This window comes from Echinops telfairi, unplaced genomic scaffold (assembly GCF_000313985.2).
Source record: "Echinops telfairi isolate 266 unplaced genomic scaffold, ASM31398v2 ScPeMD7_7472;HRSCAF=8510, whole genome shotgun sequence".
Taxonomy (NCBI): domain Eukaryota; kingdom Metazoa; phylum Chordata; class Mammalia; order Afrosoricida; family Tenrecidae; genus Echinops; species Echinops telfairi.
Window position 1 is genome coordinate 1,164,568 of NW_022111376.1, and position 20,573 is coordinate 1,185,140.

The 20,573-nt window shown below is 41.3% G+C and overlaps 1 protein-coding gene across 1 annotated transcript in view; it reads left to right on the forward strand.

Annotated features, from left to right (window-relative positions):
• The first annotated feature begins 557 nt into the window (after positions 1–557).
• Positions 558–20,573, forward strand: part of CLIC2 (chloride intracellular channel 2) — a 42,396-nt gene continuing 22,380 nt past the window's right edge. The window contains exons 1-3 of the mRNA XM_030889020.2: positions 558–775; positions 15,656–15,765; positions 15,891–16,016. Of these exons, the coding sequence (XP_030744880.2) occupies positions 719–775; positions 15,656–15,765; positions 15,891–16,016 (293 nt within the window). The 5' untranslated portion in view covers positions 558–718. The remainder of the gene's footprint in view (positions 776–15,655; positions 15,766–15,890; positions 16,017–20,573) is intronic.

Genomic DNA, 20,573 nt, shown 5'->3' on the forward strand with positions numbered 1-20,573 from the left:
GTAGATGGGGTAGGCAAAAGAAACCGCCAGCAAATCTTCCCTGGTTATAGAAGGGAAGTGAAAATCACAACCCCAAAGGGCAATCAGATTATGTGAACAGCAGAATTAGGGCTAGAGACATTTGATGACATACACTCGTTTGCCCCCGGAGACAGGATCATTGGATAAGCATCCTTTACAACGACAAACCTGAAATCATTTCTGGCTCTTTCCTGAAGGAGTTTTTTCTGTGTGTGTTTCTTTGTTTTTTGCTATTGTCAGGTTACAGGAACAGCAAAAAGGGCCCTTTTCTGGGCATGGAGCCCAGCATTCAAAGGGAGGATCTAGAAAACATCTGGTATGCTTGATATATAGAAGCCAGTGGGGTGTGTGTGTGTGTGTGTGTTTCTCCAGTGCTGACTCACGGCATTGAAGCGTCTCTGGAAACACCCCCACCCTTCTACCCAGACAATTTACACACGCCCCTATGACTCCTCCTTGATTCAGATGTTAGGTCAAGAGGAAAAAGGAAAAGGAATTCAAAAACTGCTCTCAAGCCTCTAGAATTTTCTGGACTCCACCTTTTTTAGACAAGAGACTATTCCCAGCTGTGACTCAGTCAACTACAAGCTGGACTCTCCTTTTCAAGCACTAACAATACTTGAGCCTCTGGATAAAACCGAAAGAGTCTGCGAGTGTTGTGCATTGTGCACGAGGCAGGGGCCTGTACGACAGAAGGATGGCAGGCCTGCGGCTCAGAACGCAAGCAGATCCTGAAATTGAGCTCTTTGTGAAGGTAAGTTTCCCAGCTATAGTGACAGCTTCCAGAATGCATGATGTGTTCACCTGGGACTTAGTGGGGTTTTTTTAATGCCAATGCTTGAGCTAGAGATACCAGAAAAAAACATGCAATTGTTTCTCTAATTTGAATCCTGAAAGGGTACCTAGTTGACTGGCTGCTCTTGGGTGACAACAGGAATATGGCTCTCCTGAAAAGGCAAGGTGACATGGTAGAGAGCACTAGACTGGTTGGTCGTCAACGGACCTAAGTTATAGCCTCAGTGGCTTCCTAAGCCACCTGGGACACATCCCTTCCTCCCTCTCGATGTGTTTCTCCATTTATACAATAAAGAGCTGGCAAGATGATTCTTAAGGACTTTTCTGTTTATAGCCACCTGGATTGTATGAGAAGGGTTTTAAAAGACCAAGAATAGCCTGAGAACTTCTCTCCCACACATAGTCGAAACAGAAGTTTCTATGGCTCTCCTTCACTGGACAAACAGCTCAGGAGTCTGCGGGTACATTCTGCCCTCTCTCATCTTCCTTGGGCTTTTCCCTCCTAGCTTAAGTTTTTCGAAAAGCCCTCTGGAAAGTCCCTAAAGCAGGAGAAATGAATATGTGTTTCTGAATTAGTTCATCAAGAAAAAAAATTGGGGGTATGGATTATTCTATCTAGGGATCCTATAGTCTCCTAGATCATTGTTTATTTTCCCTTATATTTTCATTGACCATTAACACTGTTCAGGATAATAACAATAGTAAACAACAGTCATATAATACTTTACCATTTTACATTTACATCTATTGCCTCCTTTAATCCTTAACAACAACTTAGGAGGCATGTTACTGTCATCGTGGACATCGTCATTATCATCATCACTATTAGTAGTAGTAGCTGTAGTCATCTGTAATCAGGGTAATATTATCACCAGCATTTTCTGGGTAAGTGCGTACATACTCGTGTATAAACCAAGTTTTTCAGCACATTTTTATGCAGTTTTTGTGGTAAAATTCGGTGCCTCGGCTGATACTCAGGTCAGCTTATACTCAAGCATATATGGTATACTAAGGTAGTAAAAGCTTAAATAACTTGCCTCTCAAACTGTATGCCTCTTGATGGCTTACAAAGACATAAACTGAGCCAGAGTGACCATGCATCAGGTTAAATACCTAGTAGGCAAAGTGCTGTCTTTGCAGCCATTTCACATTATTCCACAACTGATCACATATAGTCAACAAAGACATTATCACTCTGCCTTTTCAAAATAATAAGAGAAAGATTTGCATTCCTATATAGCAAAGGAATCCAAGTGAGTGTTTGCTGGACTATGGGTCATAAGAGATATTTTTCTTATCTCTAAATTCCAGCAAAAAAAATATGTGGTTACTCAGACACTTAGGATATAAATGAGCCTTAATTCCCTATCTGGAGTTTTAGTTATCCCAATTCCAAACAAAAGATAACATCCTTGCATGGGTAACTAACATACTCTTTTTTATTTCTAAACTGTTCATTCAGTTCAGTCAAATTCTTCAAAACAGTTGGTGATAGTAATTCATCTTTACAGACTTCTTCTATTTTGTGTAGAAATTTGGAGAGTAGAGGTTAGCAAATTACATTTAATGAACATCTGTTGAATGAACTCTCTGGGTGAAATTGGTACTCATTCAGTAAGTCTGCACTGGTAGTGTAGTGGGTTTCAGGGTGTGCTGCTCACCACAACGTCAGCAGTTCCAAACCACTAGGTGTTCCGAGGGCAAAGGACAAGGCTGTCTAGTTCTGTAAAGAGTTTCCACCTCAGAAACCCAGCAGGGGAATGCGACCCTGCCCTAGCCTGTCACAGTGAGGCACAGTCGACTCGATGGCAGTGAGTTTGGATCTTCTTTGTTTGATTTCATCATACAGTCGTCACCGTGCTGCACAGTTTATTATTGATCCCATTTCATAGACACAGAAACTAAAGCAAAGAACAAATAAGTAACCTTGTCCGTGGTCATATCCACCAGTTGATGGCAAAAATGGGATTTAAATCCCTTACGATACCTATCTAATCTTATTAAATTGTTTTCAATTGGATGGATTCTTTTAGTAAAAAATGTCCAGAATTTCATGAGATGGAATCTTTTAGGAAAAAAACGTATCGGGTGGCATAGATAACCCATGGATAATACCAAAGGCTGCTGTCCTTGATCGTCATCAGCAAGTGCCTCAAGTCCTCTTCATGTTCAGCAGGCAAAGCTGCGTCCTCTGCATATCCCAGGTTATGATAACCCTTCCTCCAATCCGGATGCCGCATTCTTCTTCATATGATCCAGTTTCTCTGATAATTGGCTCAGCATACAGACTGAACCAGTGTGGTGAGAGGATACAACTCAGACGTACACCTTTCTTGATCTTCAACCATGCAGTGTTCCCTTGCTCAGTTTGCCCAACAGGCTCTTGATCCATGTACAGGTTCCACATGAACACAGAGTGGTTTTCTTTGGGATATAAAATAAGGTGACCAGACGTCCCGCTTTTGGCAGGACAGTCCTGATTTTTAACAATTTTTCCTGTGTCCCACGGCGTTTTTAAAAAGTCCTGGTTTTTGGAAAGAATGCACGACAAGCTAGGGTATACAGTTTTTGGCTGCCATGTGGCTATTTCTCCAGGATATGAGTTTATCAATGGTGTCCGGCTTTACCAATGTTAAAATCTGGTCACCTTAATACAAAAAGACTTTTCCCCAGCTTTGTCTCCCCCAAAGATATGCCACAGGCTGTTTGCCAGCACATGGTGGGACCAGATGCTTAGAGATATTCTCCCTGTAGGCATTCAGCCATCCAGAGCAACCAGACACTATTGTTTATCCTACCACAGGTGGGGCTCACTCCCTGCTGTTAAGGGACAGTGGATTGCTTCCCCTGAAAGCTTAGCGTCTCCAGCTCAAGGGCAATCAAGATTAGGCCGCCATCATGAATCTAGGATCTGCCCATCTTGTCACATGTGTACCCTTAATCCCTCCCCTTCCTATTGCATGTACACCCCTAGAGAGTCCCCCTTTCATTACTGTATTACCTATAGTACAACCCCTTCTGGAGTTGTATGTCTTTACCTGTAATTAAGGGGCTTGCACACCCCCAAAAGATACATAAGCCTTGGTTAGCAATAAACCGCTCTCGCTCGCTCCTGCAATTCCCACCTTCCACATCCTCATGGGGACCACCAAGCGTGACTGAGGTGAGCATGCTATTATGAAATGTGTCTGAATCCTTTATTTCACTTTCTCTTTTATTTATCTTATTCTCTATGACTTTACTATAATCTTTACATATTATCACTGTACAATTGTGCCTGCTGGGCCTGTGATCATTTGTTAGGGGCTCGCTCCCCTGACAGTTTTCTGATATTTTCTTTTTTTTTTTAGGACCCAATCTTTTATTTATTTCTTAAATTTTATTATTAATTTGGAGTTAATACATATATCATCCCATAATTCAATCGCGTCAAGCGGAATTGCACAATTGCTACCGCAATCAGTTTCCAAACATTCTTTTTCTTCCTGGACTCCTTGACACCATCTCCCTTTTATTCACCCCCACCACCACTGTAACCCACTCCCCAAACTGTTATTCTGCTTGTTGTCCCTATAGGTTCATTTTTTTAACATCATTTTATCGGGGCTCGTACAACTCTTATCACAATCCATACATCCATCCATTGTGCCAAGCACATTTGTACATTTGTTGCCCTCATCATTCTCAAAACATTTGCTTTCGACTTGATAGGTTTATTCTGATCAAGAATATTCATACACCTTTTTAAAGTGTTGAAAAACAAGCCTGTTACTTTGAGGACTAAGGTATACCTCACCCAAGCCAGGGTATTTTCAATCATCCCATTTGCATGTGAAAGGTAGACCTTGGCTAAGGAAGATGGAAGAAGAATCGCTGTATTTGAACTATGGTGTTGGTGAAGAATATTGAAATTCCCACTGACTACCACCAAAAGCCCAACCAGACCTGTCTTGGAAGAAGTCTGCTCCTTAAAGTTTGTCTTTGTCTCGTGTACTTTGGCCATGTTCTCAGGAAAGACCAGTCCCTGGAGAAAGACATCCTGCTTGGTAAAGTAGAAGGGCAGCAAAAAAGTAGAAGGTCCTTGATGAGATGGATGGAGACCCTGGCTGCACCAAGGGGCTCAAACAGGACAACAATTGTGAGGATACCGCAGGTGCAGGCAGTGTTTCCGTCTGTCATACACAGGGTTACTATGAGTCAGAACTAACTCAATAGTGCCTAAAAAGAACAATGAAATTAAAGATTTTCTGGAAAATCTTGAGAGTTTTACGAACCAGACTTTAGTTTTCTTTCACTTAGGATGTGTTACGGAAAACTCTAGAGCAGTGGTTCTCAACCTTCCTCATGCCACGACCCTTTCATACAGTTCCTCATGTTGTGGTGACCCCCAACCATAAAGTTATTTTCATTGCTGCTTCATAACTGTCATTTTGCCACTGTTATGAATTGGGCGACCCCTGTGAAAGGGTAGTTCAACCCCCAAAGGGGTCGCGACCCACGGATTGAGAACTGCTGCTGTATACGTTTCATCGAGGGTACTTGGTGACGCTGGGAGGAGCACAGGGACTGCAAAGGGTGACAATGCTAATGGGTAAACATAAAAAGCACTGCTAATTGCCAATGATCGTTCATTTGTATCCAAAGTGATATCTTTCCAAATACTAAACATGTCTATGATTTCCTCCAGCTATTTGGCTATGCCTCAAAAATTCTCCCATAGCTTCTTATCCCTACCACTGACGGGTTCCCTACAAGAGATTAAGTACTTGTCCGTCACAATTACGTATCTATACCCCATCCACCATGTGTTCCCCGCAACTCAGAAAAGCCTTGCCTTTCAGTCCTGAATGATTTGGGCAAGATTTATTTCCAAGAACGAAGAACAATGGATTTTATAAAATTTTCCTGTTCTCTAAATGCAGAATTTATCATATTAACCTGTTTTTCATTACTAAATGGCATGTTAGAGTTCTCTATCAAACACTCAAATCATATGGGCAAAATATTTTTGAATGTAATATTTTTATCAAAAAATGTCAGCATGCTAAAGATGGAAGAAATGAATGTTCAGACCATTTTCAAACTCATTTAGAACTGTCATAAATCTAACAAAATGATTCGCTGAGAGAAAGCAATGTTTAGGGGTCTGGGTGTTCGAGTAAACCAGCCTGGGTTGATTTCCTAGTGAGCGGAGGGTCCCTGTGAGTTTTCAATACGATCATGGATGTGTACAAAGCATAGTAGTTGGGAATATAGTAAACACTCCGTAAATACTAGCTGCTATTATGTCTGTTGTCTTTTTATGTTTGGAAACTTAAAACATTAAGAGAAAGGAGGATTTGGGTCAATGGCACAACCTATCTTTACCAGGCAAACTACTCACCCCAAACTCACTGCCAGCGACTTGGTTCCAGCTCATAACAACTCCTCTCTCAGGCGTCCGAGGCGGTCAAATCTGTACCAGAGCCTCATCTGACCTTGCTGAAAAACACTAACCAGAAAACGAAAAACAGCCGCAGCAAACCAAACTCACGGCCATAGAGTTGATTGCAACTGATAACCACCCGATAGGGCAGAACAGAGCTGCCCCCGTGGGCCCCTAAGATCCGACTCTTTACAGCAGTAGAAAGCCTCCTCTCTCTCCCTCCAAGCAGCTGGTTCCAAACCGCTGACCTTGCAGTTAGTAACCACTGTGCCACCAGGGCTCCTGGAAAGATATTTTAACAATACCTAGATAATTCATCAATTAGCCTATGGGATCTAAACCCTACATTTTTATCTGATGGCACTTTAAAATAAGCATAACACCAACAGTTCAAAACTAAACAAAAAACCTCTTCAATGTTCCTGGAACATTTTCCTGTATTTCCCCACACTGCACTGACTTCCTTTTGCCAAAGGTGATCCACCCTGTTATTGCTTTTGTTTTTACCCAAAGCCTTCCACCCTTCCTGCTACATCTAGTATCAGACTCCATTCTCTTTCCTGTCTCCCACCCAAATCATGTTTCCACCGACTAATACCAGGTCTGATTGGTTCCTTAGTGTGACTTCGGTACACAACATATTTTTAAAAGATGCAGCTGCCAAGATCTGTTGCCACTTCCCATACCTCTTCATTCCCTGACACAACGACAGAGAGAGAGAGAGAGAGAGAGAGAGAGAAATTATTTCCTGCTTCAACCAGGAGCCCTGGTGGTGGTGTCAATTACGCACTGGGCTACTAACCCAATGGGCAGCAGTTTGAAAACTAGCTGCTCCCCTGTAGGACAAAGGAGATAACGTTTTCTACTCCCATGAAAAATTTGCTCTTGGAATTTCACAGGGATAGATTCTGAGTCAGACTCAACTTGCTGGCAGTGAATGAGTACCACCCACTGCAAGGGAATGGAAAATTTGCCCCAAAGTGTAATTGTACCCAGGGCTTCTGTGACCTTCATATTGCTACAGATGTAAGGCGTCGCCCCTTTCCTTCTATACTCTAGGCTCCGGACTGGAGGAGAAGTGATGCATAAAGAAAGGACAGTCATTCCAGCAGCTGAGAGATGGTGACTAATTCGGTGTGGGAGCTGTTGAGCTTGAGATGTAAAATGTGCCTCTCCCATGAGAACATGGTAGTAGCTATAACGTTTTTCAAGAAGGGGCTGCTTTTTTTCCCTCATTCCTCTTACTACTGAGCCTGAAAACGAAGTAGGTGTCCGTGCTCCTGATTGCGGTAGACAGACAATCTCCCTTCCCCATTCGGTAGACTATCAGTGGTGGATCTCAAAGCATCAGCCTATACTACCCACCAGCCATCTTTGTCCAAACTCTCTGCCAAACGCAGGTCCACGCCCCCTTATTCCCTGCAAATTTCAGCTCCTGCATCACTGTCACTCTCTCCAATACCACTCCTGCCATCATTTTGTGTGTACGTGTGATTGCAAAATCCACACGAACATTCCGCTCTCTCCCAAACCTTTCCTCACCTGGGCACATCCTTAACTTTGTCAGTTCCATGTCTGCAACCTCTGCATAATGCCATTTGTTTTCTTTTGTTCTATTCTTCTTGTCCACTTTTCCTACTTTAATCAACTCGATTGGGATACAATTACATACAATGCAACGTACCCATTTTCAGTGAACAGTTCAAGAACTTCTGACAAACCATGTATACATATGCAACCGCCACCCCACTCAAGCCACAAAAGATTGTTCTCGCCTCAGAAGCTTAACTTTGGTCTCTTGACAGCCTTTCTCTGCAGTCACCGATCTGCTTTGTGACAGGACAGTTTGCATTTTAGAGAATCTTCTATAAATGGAATCGCATAGCGTGTACCTTGTCTGGTTTCTTTCCCTCAGCCAAACTCTGTAGAGATGCATCCATACTGTTTTGTGTCACACTAGTGCGTTCCTTTCTATTGTCTGGGTGTACAATGGGAAGCAACTCCAGGAGATTTGAGCTGTTGCCAGTTTTTCACTCTTGTAAATAAAATTGCTGGACAATGTCGATACAATTCTTTGTATAGCTATATGTTTTCATTCTCTCAGGTAAATACATAGGGTTGGGATGTCTGTGTCATATGATAGGTGCCCACTACTCATCAGTTAGTTCTGGCCATTTCCATGTTGCGGTGTTACTGGAAGCCATATCATCATTAGTGCCAATACCAGCAGGGTCACCAGGGCTGGTTAGGTTTCAGTGGTACATCCAGACTAAGAGAGACTAGGGGCAAGGGCCCGATGATCTCCTAAAAATATTGGCCAGTGACAACTTCCTCAGAGCATTGTTTGATATAATGCAGCAAGATGAGTTCATCGGATGGAAAGGCACGTAAAAGCCAACTTCCTGGAGTCCCGTCATTGCATGACCTGGAGAAGGCCCAGCGACGACAGGGACCTTCATGTGGGTCGTGAGCCCCCAATAAAATGATTTTTTTAAATCAGAACAAAGAGCCGCCCATATCCATTGATCATTGAAACACGGAATGTATGGAGTTTGAATCTAGGAAAATTGAAAGATGTCACAAATGAAATGTGATGCCTACAAATGAGTATCACGGGCATTAGTGAGCGAAGATGCACCAAATCCGACAAGCAGATGCTTCACAGTGCCAAGCATGACACATTCAAAAAGAACGGCACCATCAGAAAGATTTCTAGGCCTCTTTGGAAGTACAATGCTGTCTGTGATAGGATAGTATCCGTACGCTTGCAAGGAAAATCAGTGACTATGACTACTATTCCAATTTACATGCCAAACAACAGAGCCCATGAGGAAAATTTGAATTCCACCAATTTCCTCAGTCTTAAAAGGAGCAAACCTGCAATCAAGCTGCAGTGATAAAGACTGATGATCGGAATGTGAAAATTAGAAACAAAAAGGAGAGGTCCATAGTGGACAACTACGGCCTTGACAATAGGAATGGGGCTGAAGCTCTCATGACAGAATTTGCCAGGGCAACAATGTGTTCATTGCAAATACAGTTTGTCAACAACATAGAGAATAAATAGGTGACCTTGGCCAGATGGAATACACAAATATGAAAATGACTGTATCCGTGGGAAAAGATCATGGAAATTTTTAATATTACCACCCCAAACAAGGCTGGGGATGACGGAGAAACAGACCATCAATTACTGATATGTAGGCATATGTCAATTAAAACCCGTCCATGAGAATCAAAATATGACCCTGCGTACCTTCCGCCAGAATTCTGGGAACATCTCAAGGGCAGATTGGACACACTGGACACTAGTGACAGGAGACCCGATGAGCTGTGGGAGGTCATCCAGACCATCCTTTGTGAAGACAGCAGAGGGTCATTAGAAAAACGGAAGAAAGAACAGACTCAAGGGGCTGTCAGAAGAGGCTCAGCAACTTGCTCTAAACATAGAGTAGCTAAAGCCAACTGAAGAAAGGATGGAATACGAGGTGGACAGAAAACCCCGACGAGCAGCCGGAGAAGACAAACTATTCTAATGCCGTGTGCAACGACCAGAGTTTAGAAAACCAAGCAGGAAGAATGTGTTCAGCATTTCTCAAGCTGAAAAAAGTCAAGAAAATTTTTAAGAGCCTCATGTTATAGTATTGAAGCACTTGATGTGCAAAATGTTGAACGCTGCAGGAAGCGCCAAGAGAAGATGGAACGAATATACAGTCTCTGTGCCAAAAAGAATTTGTCAACATTCAACCATTTCAAGAGGCAGCATATGATCAAGAACCAACGATACTGAAGGAAGAAATCCAAGATGTATTGAAGGCACTGACAGAAAATAAGATTCCAAGAATTGATGAAACGTCAATTAAAATATTTCAAAACCAGAAGCACTATGCCAAGAAATTTGCTACCTGGCAACCAGATTCTAAGAGATTCCTATCTGTTCCCAAAGAAAGGTGACTTAACAAATGCAGAAATTATCAAACAGCATCATCAATATCACGTGAGAGCCGAATGTTGATGAAGACAATTTTAAAGTGGTTGTAACAGTCCATTGATAAGGAACAACCAGAACTTGGCATCAGATGCAGAAGAGGACACGGAAAGAAGGGTATCACTGCTGAAGCCAGATGGCTGTTGGCTGCAAGCAGAGAAGCCCAGAAAGATGGTTGCCTGTGTTAGATTGACTATGCAAAAGCATTTGGCCACGTGGGTCATAACAAACTATGGATAATATTGAGAAGAATGGAAATTCCAGAACATGTATGCTCACGTGGAACCTGTACATGGACCAAGAAGCAGTCATTAGAGCAAAACAGGTGGATCCTGAATGGTTAAAAATTGGGAAGCATGCACATCAGAGTTATATTATTTCACCATACTGTGAATCAGCATCGACTTGATGACAGTGTTTTTTGTTTTGTTTTGTTTGGGTGCACCTAACCCAAACAATGCTATTTTCAATCACTTCATATGATGTGAATGCTGGACAATGAATAAGTAAAAATGCAGAATACTTGATGCATTTGAGTTATGGTGTTGAATATTGAAATTTCCATGGAGTGCCAGAAAAAAACACAACACATCTGTCTTGGAAGAAGTACAGTCCAAAGGCTGCAGTAAGCAGAATTCATCTCAGGCACTTTGGCCATGTTATCAGGAGGGCCCAGACTGTGGAGAAGAACATCTAAAAAATAGACAAATCACTGCCCTGAGCCGATTCCAACTCCTATGACTCTAGGTAGAGTTTGAATAGAGGCTGTAAACCTCTCGTTGTACAGAAGCCTTATCTTTTTCCCGCAGAGCAACCCGTGGTTTTGAACCATGGACCATGCTGAGATACGTAACCATGGGGCCATCAGAGATCCGTGGAGAAGAACATGCTGTTTGCTAAAGTAGAGGGTCAACATAAAAGAGGAAGATATTCAATGGCATGGCATGACACAGTGGTTGCCACAATGACTCAAACCGAGCAATAATTGGGAGGCTGGCACAAGACTGGGCAGGGTTTTGTTTTGTTGCAAGCAGACTCACTGTAAGTCTGAGCTGACTCAAGACCCACAATAACTACAATGGGGGCAGCTTGAATTTTTGCCAAACACTTTTCCAAAGCAGTGGTACCACTTTACACTCCCATCAGCAGTGTGCGGGAGTTCTAGTTGCTTCACATCTTCTCCAGCACTTGATACGGTCACTCCTTTTCACTACAGTCACTCCAGTATTTGTGCAGTGGGGTTGCATTGTGGCTTTAACTTGCAGTGACCTGCTAACTAATACTGTTGAGCATCTTTTCATGTCGTTACGTACATGTATATATCTTGCTTTAGGAAGTACCTGTTCAAATCTCTTACCCAGTTTTTTATAAGTTGGAAATGAACTTGAGTCCAAGTCCACTTCAGTTTTCCTTTCACTCTTTTGTTAGCTCCTCAGACCAATATTTAGATATAAGGGGTAAGGACTCTGTAGGGTGAGGGTTTCATGACGTAATTTGTGTGTGTGTGTGTGTGTGTGTGTGTGTGTGTGTGTGTGAAGTCCTCCATTTTTGTCCTCCCTCCTCCCTCCACTTTCCTGTTCCTGCCCACATCCCTGACCCCCTCATAGTCACCCAAACCTTGTCCATTCACTGGTGTAGCATCCATGTTTCTTTGTCTTTGTCTTTCTTTAAAAAATCATTTCACTGGGGGCTCACACAAGTCTTATCACAATCCATACATGCCTCCATTGTGTAAAGCACATTTGTACATTTGTTGCCCTCATCATTTTCAAAACATTTGTTTTCTACTTGACCCCTTGGTATCAGCTGCTCATTTTTCCCCCGCCCTCCCCACTCTCCTCTCCCTCATGAGCACTTGGATAATTTATAAATTATTATTATTTTGTCATATCTTACACTGTCCAAATATATATCTTTGTAATATTGACTGAGTTTGCCAATACTAGTGTTCTTATAGTTTTACTCCTGTCTGGTGGCATTTAAGATAGTTGTCGGGGGTTTTTTTGATGCATAATATTCCATAGTATGAATGTATCAGAGCTTGTTTATCCATTCCTCTTTATGTTTGTTTCCATGTTTGGGCCATGATCTCATTGCTGCGATGAACAAAGGCGTGCATATGTCTGTTAGTGCTGTGTGATTTCTTTAGGGTGTGTACCCAGTAGAGACACCGCTGGGTCATAAAGCACTTGGATTGGGATTTGTTTGAGGATGTGCCATACCGATGGCCACAGTGGTCGTACAGTTCTACAGTCCCACCAGCAACATCAAAGCATTCCTCCCTCTCGGCATCCTCTCCAGTATTGGTTATTTTCTGTTTTGTTGAATTTTGCCCAAAGTGTAAGCATGATATCTCATTTTTTTTTATTGTATTTCTCTTATTGCTAATGATTATGAACATTTCTTTTTTTTCTTATATATTTATTTCTCAAATTCAGGATTTAAGAGGCAGAGGTAGATTGACCTATAAAACTATGGGTAGCTTGATTCAGTTTATTTGAACAGTACTCTCTCATGTATTCCTAGAGAATTATCCTCCTATTTAATGTTAGTGCAGTTATAATTTTGTTTTTGTTTTTTTCTTGCTTTTTTGCTTTTTTTTTTAAATCAATTTATTGGGGCTCATACAATTCATCACAATACATAGATCAATTATGTAAAGCACATCTATACATTTGTTGCCCTCATCATTCCCAAAATTCGCTTTCCTCTTGGGTTCCCGGAATCAGCTCATTTTCCTTTTTTCCCCTCCCCCTCCCTTCCTCCTCCCCTCTCATGAACATTTCTTTACATGGTTGTTGGCTGCCTGGATTTTGTCTTTGGTAAATTGTCTATTCATATTTTGTGCCCATTTTTTTATTGGATTGTTTGTTTGTTTGTTTCTTGTTAAGATGTAGTTTTCTAGAGGAAAAGAACTTGTTTTTATGTTTTATAATTGTATAATATAAATTTTTCATTTATATAACAGTTCTCTTAAAAAGCAGATTTTAATTTTTTTTCTTATTTTTTCAGGGGAGGGGCAGCTTTTAATTTTAATGTCACCCAATTTATCATTAGTTTCCTTTCTCTCCCTCACTCTCTGACTCCCAGTCAAATTGGCCTTCTTCCAGTTCCTGATACATGCCAGGCTCATTCATTCATTAGAAGCCTTTTGCTGTTCCCTCTCCTTGCCCTCTTCATTTCCATTCACCTCATTAACTCTTACTCATCCTTTGAACTTGACTCAAAGCCACTGCTTCAGGACAGGCTCTGCCTGACAAACTCCACCTAGATTAGGTTCCTCTGATATATACTATCATAAAATGTCTTTCTTTCCTTAAAAGGATTTATCTCAACTTATAACTTACATGTTATTTGGGGGACTATTTGTTCATTTTAACATGTGGCTTTAGTGCTGTGTTAGACCAGGTTGTCTAGAGAAACAAATGCAGTGACACTCATCTATTTATAAGACAGAGTTCTATATTAAGAAGTAATTACATATCAAGAAGGCAGCGCAGCCCAACCCAACTCAAGCCCATAAGTCCAATACTAGTCCACAGACTCACAAAGCCACATACTGCAGGAAGATTGCAGGCTGGTGGGTGCAGAGTCGTGTGGATCCGAGGTTGGTAGAAAGATGGTAGGACACCAGCAGCTTTCAGGATCAGTGTCAGAGTCCCAGCAAGCAGGAAGACCAAGGAAGCAAATAGAGGGAGGGAGGTTCCCAGTTCCCCCTTGGCTATAAGAAGGCCACACCCCTAGGAGGCATCATCAGGCTGTGACCTGATTGACAAGTTGGATCCTACTCCTACATTTTTATACATCTTCAAGTTGACATAAAATTATCTCACAATTACAAGTGTCCAGAATATATTAAACACTATGTGGCATTTATACAATTTCACGTCAACTTGATAAAAGAATAAATGGGTGGAGTATAGCCTTGTCAATCAGTTCACCGCCTGATGATCCCTCCTTGTGGGCATGGCCTTTTCATGAGGATTCTGGGAACTTCCTCTATTCCTCCCTGAAGGTAGGACACACTCTCTCTGCTTCACCTTCCTGTTGAGGAGCCATGTGAAGATTTGCACCCGTGCCGAGATGCTTCCAACCACCACTGGATCCACAAGACTTTTTTACCCACTGGCCTGTGATCTTCCTGCATTTGGCATCATTGCATGTGCTGTGTGAGTCTGAAAAGGAATTCATAGTATTGGAGATACGGGCTAAAATCAGACACAGACTTGATCTGGACTGGGCTGGGATGTTTTCTTATGATACAATTACTCTTTGATATGGTGATATGGTGTTACCTCAAACAACTGGGAATTACATTCTTTATGATCCAGCAATACCTCTGCTAGGCATACACCCTAAAGATGTAAGAGCTGTAACATAAACAGACATATCCACTTCCATGGTCTTCGCAGCACTGTCCACAATAGCAAGAACTCGGAAACAGCACAAATGCTGTAAAAGAATGGATACAGAAATGTTGGCACATATGCACAATGGAGTACTATGCATTGCTAAAACACAGTGATGAAACCATGAAGTACTTCGCAACATGGATGAACCTGGAGAGCATTTTTTGTTGTTAGGTACCCATAGCAACCATCTGCACAACAGAACAAAACACTGGCCAGTCCCGCGCCGTCCTCACAACTGTTCCTATGCCTGATCCCAGTGTTACAGCCACTGTGTCCTTCCATCTCCTCATGGGGCCTTCCTCTTTCTTGCTGCTCCTCTACATTATCAAGCATGATGCTCTTCTCCAGGGATTGGTCTCTCCTGACAACATGTGAATGTAGTTAGTCAATTACAGAAGGACAAATATTGTATGAGACCACAACTACCAGGAACAAAACCAGGACAAGACTTGCATACCAAAGGGAACAGACTTTGGAGATTCCCAGGGGAGGGAGGGCAAACAAGGGAAGATGAAGCAACAGATGAGAAGATTGACAAGTATTGACTCAGCTAAAAAGGAGGATAGAGACCCATGAGAGAGAGGAGAAATCAGGGGAGAGAATATGAGGACTGAGATTGATGAACTGCTGAACGTAAAGCTACCACCTAATTTATTTTAAATTTCATAAATTAAAAAATATATAATCCCAGAAATGGAACAAATTATATATTCAGAAATATTTATTGCAATAGCATTTATGATTTCTAACAAAATGGAATTTCCTAAATTTCCATCAATAGAGGAATGATTATATAAACTCTGGGATTATATAAATGTTATTATTGTGCAGATCATATTTTGTAATGAAATCATTGCATTCACCATTGCACTCTGCCTGAAAATTGTAGGATCTCTGAAGACTAAGGTCTTCCCACAGTGTGCCCAGCAGCTAGCTCAGTTCCAAGCTGGCACTCATATATTTGTTGAATGACTCTACGCATGACTGAACTAAGACCTTTCTTTATCTTACTAGGCTGGGAGTGATGGGGAGAGTATTGGAAACTGTCCCTTTTGCCAACGCATTTTCATGGTCCTCTGGCTGAAAGGAGTTAAATTCAATGTGACCACTGTTGACATGACCAGGTAAGAGAAATCAAGAGATAGCTCATTTGGGGGATTGAGCTAAGTAGCTACCAATGAAATCTTGGTGTTGGTGTAATGTGCATTTTATCTATAGGCCTAACTCTGCTTATTTTCAATCATCATAGAAAGCCTGAAGAGCTGAAGGACTTAGCCCCAGGTACCAACCCTCCCTTCCTGGTGTTTAACAAGGAGTTGAAAACAGACTTCATTAAAATTGAGGAGTTTCTAGAACAGACATTGGCCCCTCCAAGGTACAGCATTTGACAAGAGACGATCGTGCTTGTGACGGTCTCTTTTACTCTCCTGTTTGTTTCCGTTTGAGAATCATTCCTTTGGAAATCTAACACCTTTTTCGTTTCCAGGCATCTTTTGCTATCTTTCAAAAGAAGTTTTACAAAGATTCCCTTGGATCATATATGATTAGAAAGTGTTACTAGGGAATTATTTAATTTATGTAGATAGTATACCAGGGAGTTTCCAAAGGTTCAAATTATTTGTTTAATTTATATAGATAGTATAAAAGGGATCTTCAAACAGTTCACAGGGAAATTCCATTGTCTTTCTATTCTATTTCCCACAAGCCTCTTGAAGACCCTCCTCTTAGGAACTAGAAGTGGAAGGACTTGGAAATCTGGGTGAGGCTCAGAAATCTGAGCTTCACTTACTTTCAAAGCTGTCCTTGATCCTTGATGGAGACTGGAGACATTGGCATTGAAGTAAATCTGACTTACTTTATTGTCGACCTCTCAGAAAAACTCCAATCTTGACATAGCCTTTAATTCAGTTTGATTACTTAAAGTTGGGAAATCTAATCATAAAGTTATTTGTGATTTTGGATCCTCCATGCTAAATGAAGCACATGCATAAATCTTCCCCTTCAACTACATAAAAGTAAGAAATTTAAAATTTCCCCCAAAATGTTTAGTACGTAACATACTTTTAAAAAGGAAAGTAACTTATCTGTGAGCTAGAACTCCACAGTGGGGTGGGAACGAGGTGGCACATTGCGAACACTGTGTAGCCTGTGAGGACAGGTGAAGACTGGGGCTGACTAGCCTGATGGAATACATGCAGAACGCAGTCAGGGCACTGGCTCTCAGCTAGAGCTCAGTTTCCTTGCAAGCTCCTTCAGGTTATTGACAAATTCCATGACTTGCAGCTGTATCACTAAGGTTTCTGTTTATTGGCTAGCTGTCACCAGGGTCCTTGTCCAGTTCCTGTGGGCAATCCCTTTCCTCTAAGGAGAATGTCTCTCTTATGCTTTATCTCCTTTAAAGGCTAGCCTGATTAGACCAGGCCCACCCAGGACAATCTCCCATTCTATTAATTCAGTCAACGGATTAACAACTTAATAGTAGATATGATATACCCTCATATTCAAAAATACTGGCCATAGAGGTTGGCAAGAATTAAAAGTAACATAGGCAAAAACTGCTATATAAACACTCCTGCACTCGTGCGGATCCACAAGTAGATACTTGGATAGACACACACTGAACAGGTATGGGAGGGAGAGGGGAAGTGCTTCTGAAATACAACCAGACCCCCCAGGGAATGAGTCACTGGCGCCTAGGAGATCAGTACCATGGTCTCGGGAAATAACAAGGTCTAATGATACATGTGTTCACAAAAGCAAGGTTTCACATCCTGCTTTTGTGAATGCTGCCCGAGGGCAGCCATCTAAGGTGCAACCACTAGGCTCCCCATGTGGAGGACAGAAAAGTGGTGAAAATCCAAAGACACGTGGACCTAATCAGTCCAGCAGACTAAGGGACCATATCCACATCAGTCTCCCCGCAACCCTGAGACCAGAAGAACTGGGTGGTGTCTTGCTACCACTACTCGGCACTCTGAAAAGAATCACATTAGAAGGTCCCTATAGAGAGGAAAACGGGGAAACAAGACTCAAAAGTATAAAAAGTTCAGGTTTCCTGGTCTGACAGGTACTCGTGAAAGCCTCAAGACTAGTCACCCTTTCAGCCTGAAATGGAACTCCTTCCTGTGGTTCAACTTTTAGCGAAACAATAGGCAAGGTTATAGAGTGAACAATAACACTAGGGAGAAAAATCAACCATTTGAGATCAAACGCTGCGTGATAGACAAGAACAACGTTCAGAGAGCAGGAAGGGTTAGGAAAGAGACGGAAAATGGAAAACAGGAGGAAGTGGAATGAGGGATATTACATTGTGGGGAGTGCAACTGACAGCATGAAATAAGATGTTTATTCATTATTGAACACATGCAAAGAGAGGAAGCGCAGGGAACCTAACCCTGAAATTCACCAGCTTTCCGACAGCTCCAGGCCTGTCATCGTCTTCTTCTTCAACACATTCTTCTCTATATATATATTTTTATAGATCATTTTTATTGGGGCTCTTACAGCTCTTATAACAATCCTTACATCAACTGTACCAAACACATTTGTATATATGTTGCCATCACAGGTGGCTTTAGAAACTGCAATATGGCAGTCAGCTCAAGCTATGACTTCAGCCAACTCCCAACCCAGCTTTGGGATAAAGCAGCCTTCAGGGCAGAACAAGCTAGCGTTTGGGGCATTTGTTTTCTTCTTCCTTTGTAGCTGTGTGATCTTGAGCTCCTTCCATCATTGACCCACATTCCCTGGCAACCAGACAAGGTAACCATGGCCCTGGTATCTTGACCAAAAGCAGCAGCCACCTCCAGCTTGGGGATTTCGGGTTTTTCTGATTTTCTTTGGTTTGTTTTCTTTCTTTCCTTTTTTATTGTGTGTGTTTTATTTGTGTTTCTTATTGTGCATCATACACCCTAAAGGGGGGTGTGAAGTTGGTTGCTAGGTTCTATTATTTGTGTTCTTGTTTTTGCTTTGCTTGGTCTGTCAATAATCCTTTCATGGAATTAACTGTCACCACATGATCGAGTCACCCCCAAACTTTCAATAGCTACACCTAATGGGGAAGGAACAGCATCTACATCAAGACAACTGGGTCAATAAATAGAAACAAACAGAAAAATAACACAATGTCTCAGACAGCAGAAAATATCAGTCCACATAAAAACAAACAAAAGCAAGACAGAGTGGCTCATACAAGGGATCAATGAGAGCAGAGACTCAGAAGTACCAACGAGGGTGTCCAGAAATTATGTTCAGGTGCTTTCAATGGATGGAGGAAAATATCAAGAGAGCTACCAGAAGAGAAAAGAAGAACAAGAAAAGAAGGTAGACAAGCAGGAAAACACTGAGGGCAATCTAACAGAAGATAATTAAAAAATTAAAAAGCATACAACAACTCCAAATAGAAATCCAGAAAACTACTAATAAGATATTAGCACTAGATAAACATGTTGAAAGAGCAAATCAGTAGAATTGGAACAATGGAAATCCAAATTACTGAGCTTGAAGACAAAATTCTTGAGACCAAGTTACAAGAAAACAATTTACTAAAATAACTGAGAACTCTGAAGAAAGCGAAGAATAATGTGTGACACAACTAAGAGGAATAACATATTTAACTAAAGTTCCAGAATCAACACAAAAAATAATAATAAAAAACCCACAGGGAAAATAACCCAACAAATACTGAAATAAAACTTTCATAAACTCATGACAGAGGAGAAAATAAGCATGTAAGAACCTGAAAGAACTCTAAAGAGGATTGGCCCCCAAAGAAAATTACTGTGGCATATCAGAGTCAAAATTCCCAAAATCAAAGACAAGGAAAGAATCTTGAGTGCAACTCAGGGAAAAAGGAAAGATGCAAATAAATTGGAACCAGTAAGTACAGAAACCATGCACGTAAGCAGGCAATGGAATGACATGTACAAAACTCCAAAAGAAAAAACAATGGCCAACCAGGAACCTTATTTTCAGCAAAATTATCTCTCAAATATGAGGGAGGAATAAGGATATTTTCAGACAAGAAAAAAATTAAAGGAATTTGTAAAAACAAGACCAACCTTTCAAAAACACAAAAGGGAGATCTTTGGACAAAAACTTGACATCAGACAGCGACCTGAGAATGACACACAAAACACCACTTTTGAGAAACCCGTGTACTCAAGCAGCAAACGAAGCAAAACAAACCTGCAAGCCTGAAAATAGGGAACCGGAGATAACATTCTGCAGTGAAGACAATAACAAAGAGAAGGCATAGAGTAGATATAAAAGAATCAAGTGGAGAGGAAGTTCAGTAGTTTGCAAGAGAGAATAAATTGTCTTAAATTTGGAAAAGAAATAATGTAAAGCAAGTTGACCCCAAGAAAATAATAAAAACCTCATTAAAATGAAAAAGAGGAAAAGCACAAATAGTGTGTAAACAGTTCAAAGAAGAAGAAATCTAAGGAAAAATGGCAATACAGCTCACAAAATTAACGCAACACAGAAAATTATGGTGAATAAAGAAAACAATAACCAAATCAAAACAAACTCACTGTCATTGAATTGATACCAACTGACAGCAACCCTGTAGGACAGGGTCGAACTGGTCCTGTGAGTTTCTGAGACTGTCACTCTTGACAGGAGTAGAAAGCCCTGTCTTTATCCTAAGGTGCAGCTGGTAGTTTTGGCCTGCTGACCTTGCATTTATCAGCCTAATGCATAACCACTATGCCACCAGGGCTCCAATAACACCATATACACAAAACATGCAGCAAAATTACAGCAGTGAAATCATACCTATTAATAATAGCACTGCGGGTAAATGGATTAAACTCACCAGTGACGAGACAGAGAGAAGCAGAATGGATAAGAAAACAAGACGTATTAATATGCTGCTTATAAGAAACACATCTTAGACATAAGACAAAAACAGATTAAAAATCAAAGGATG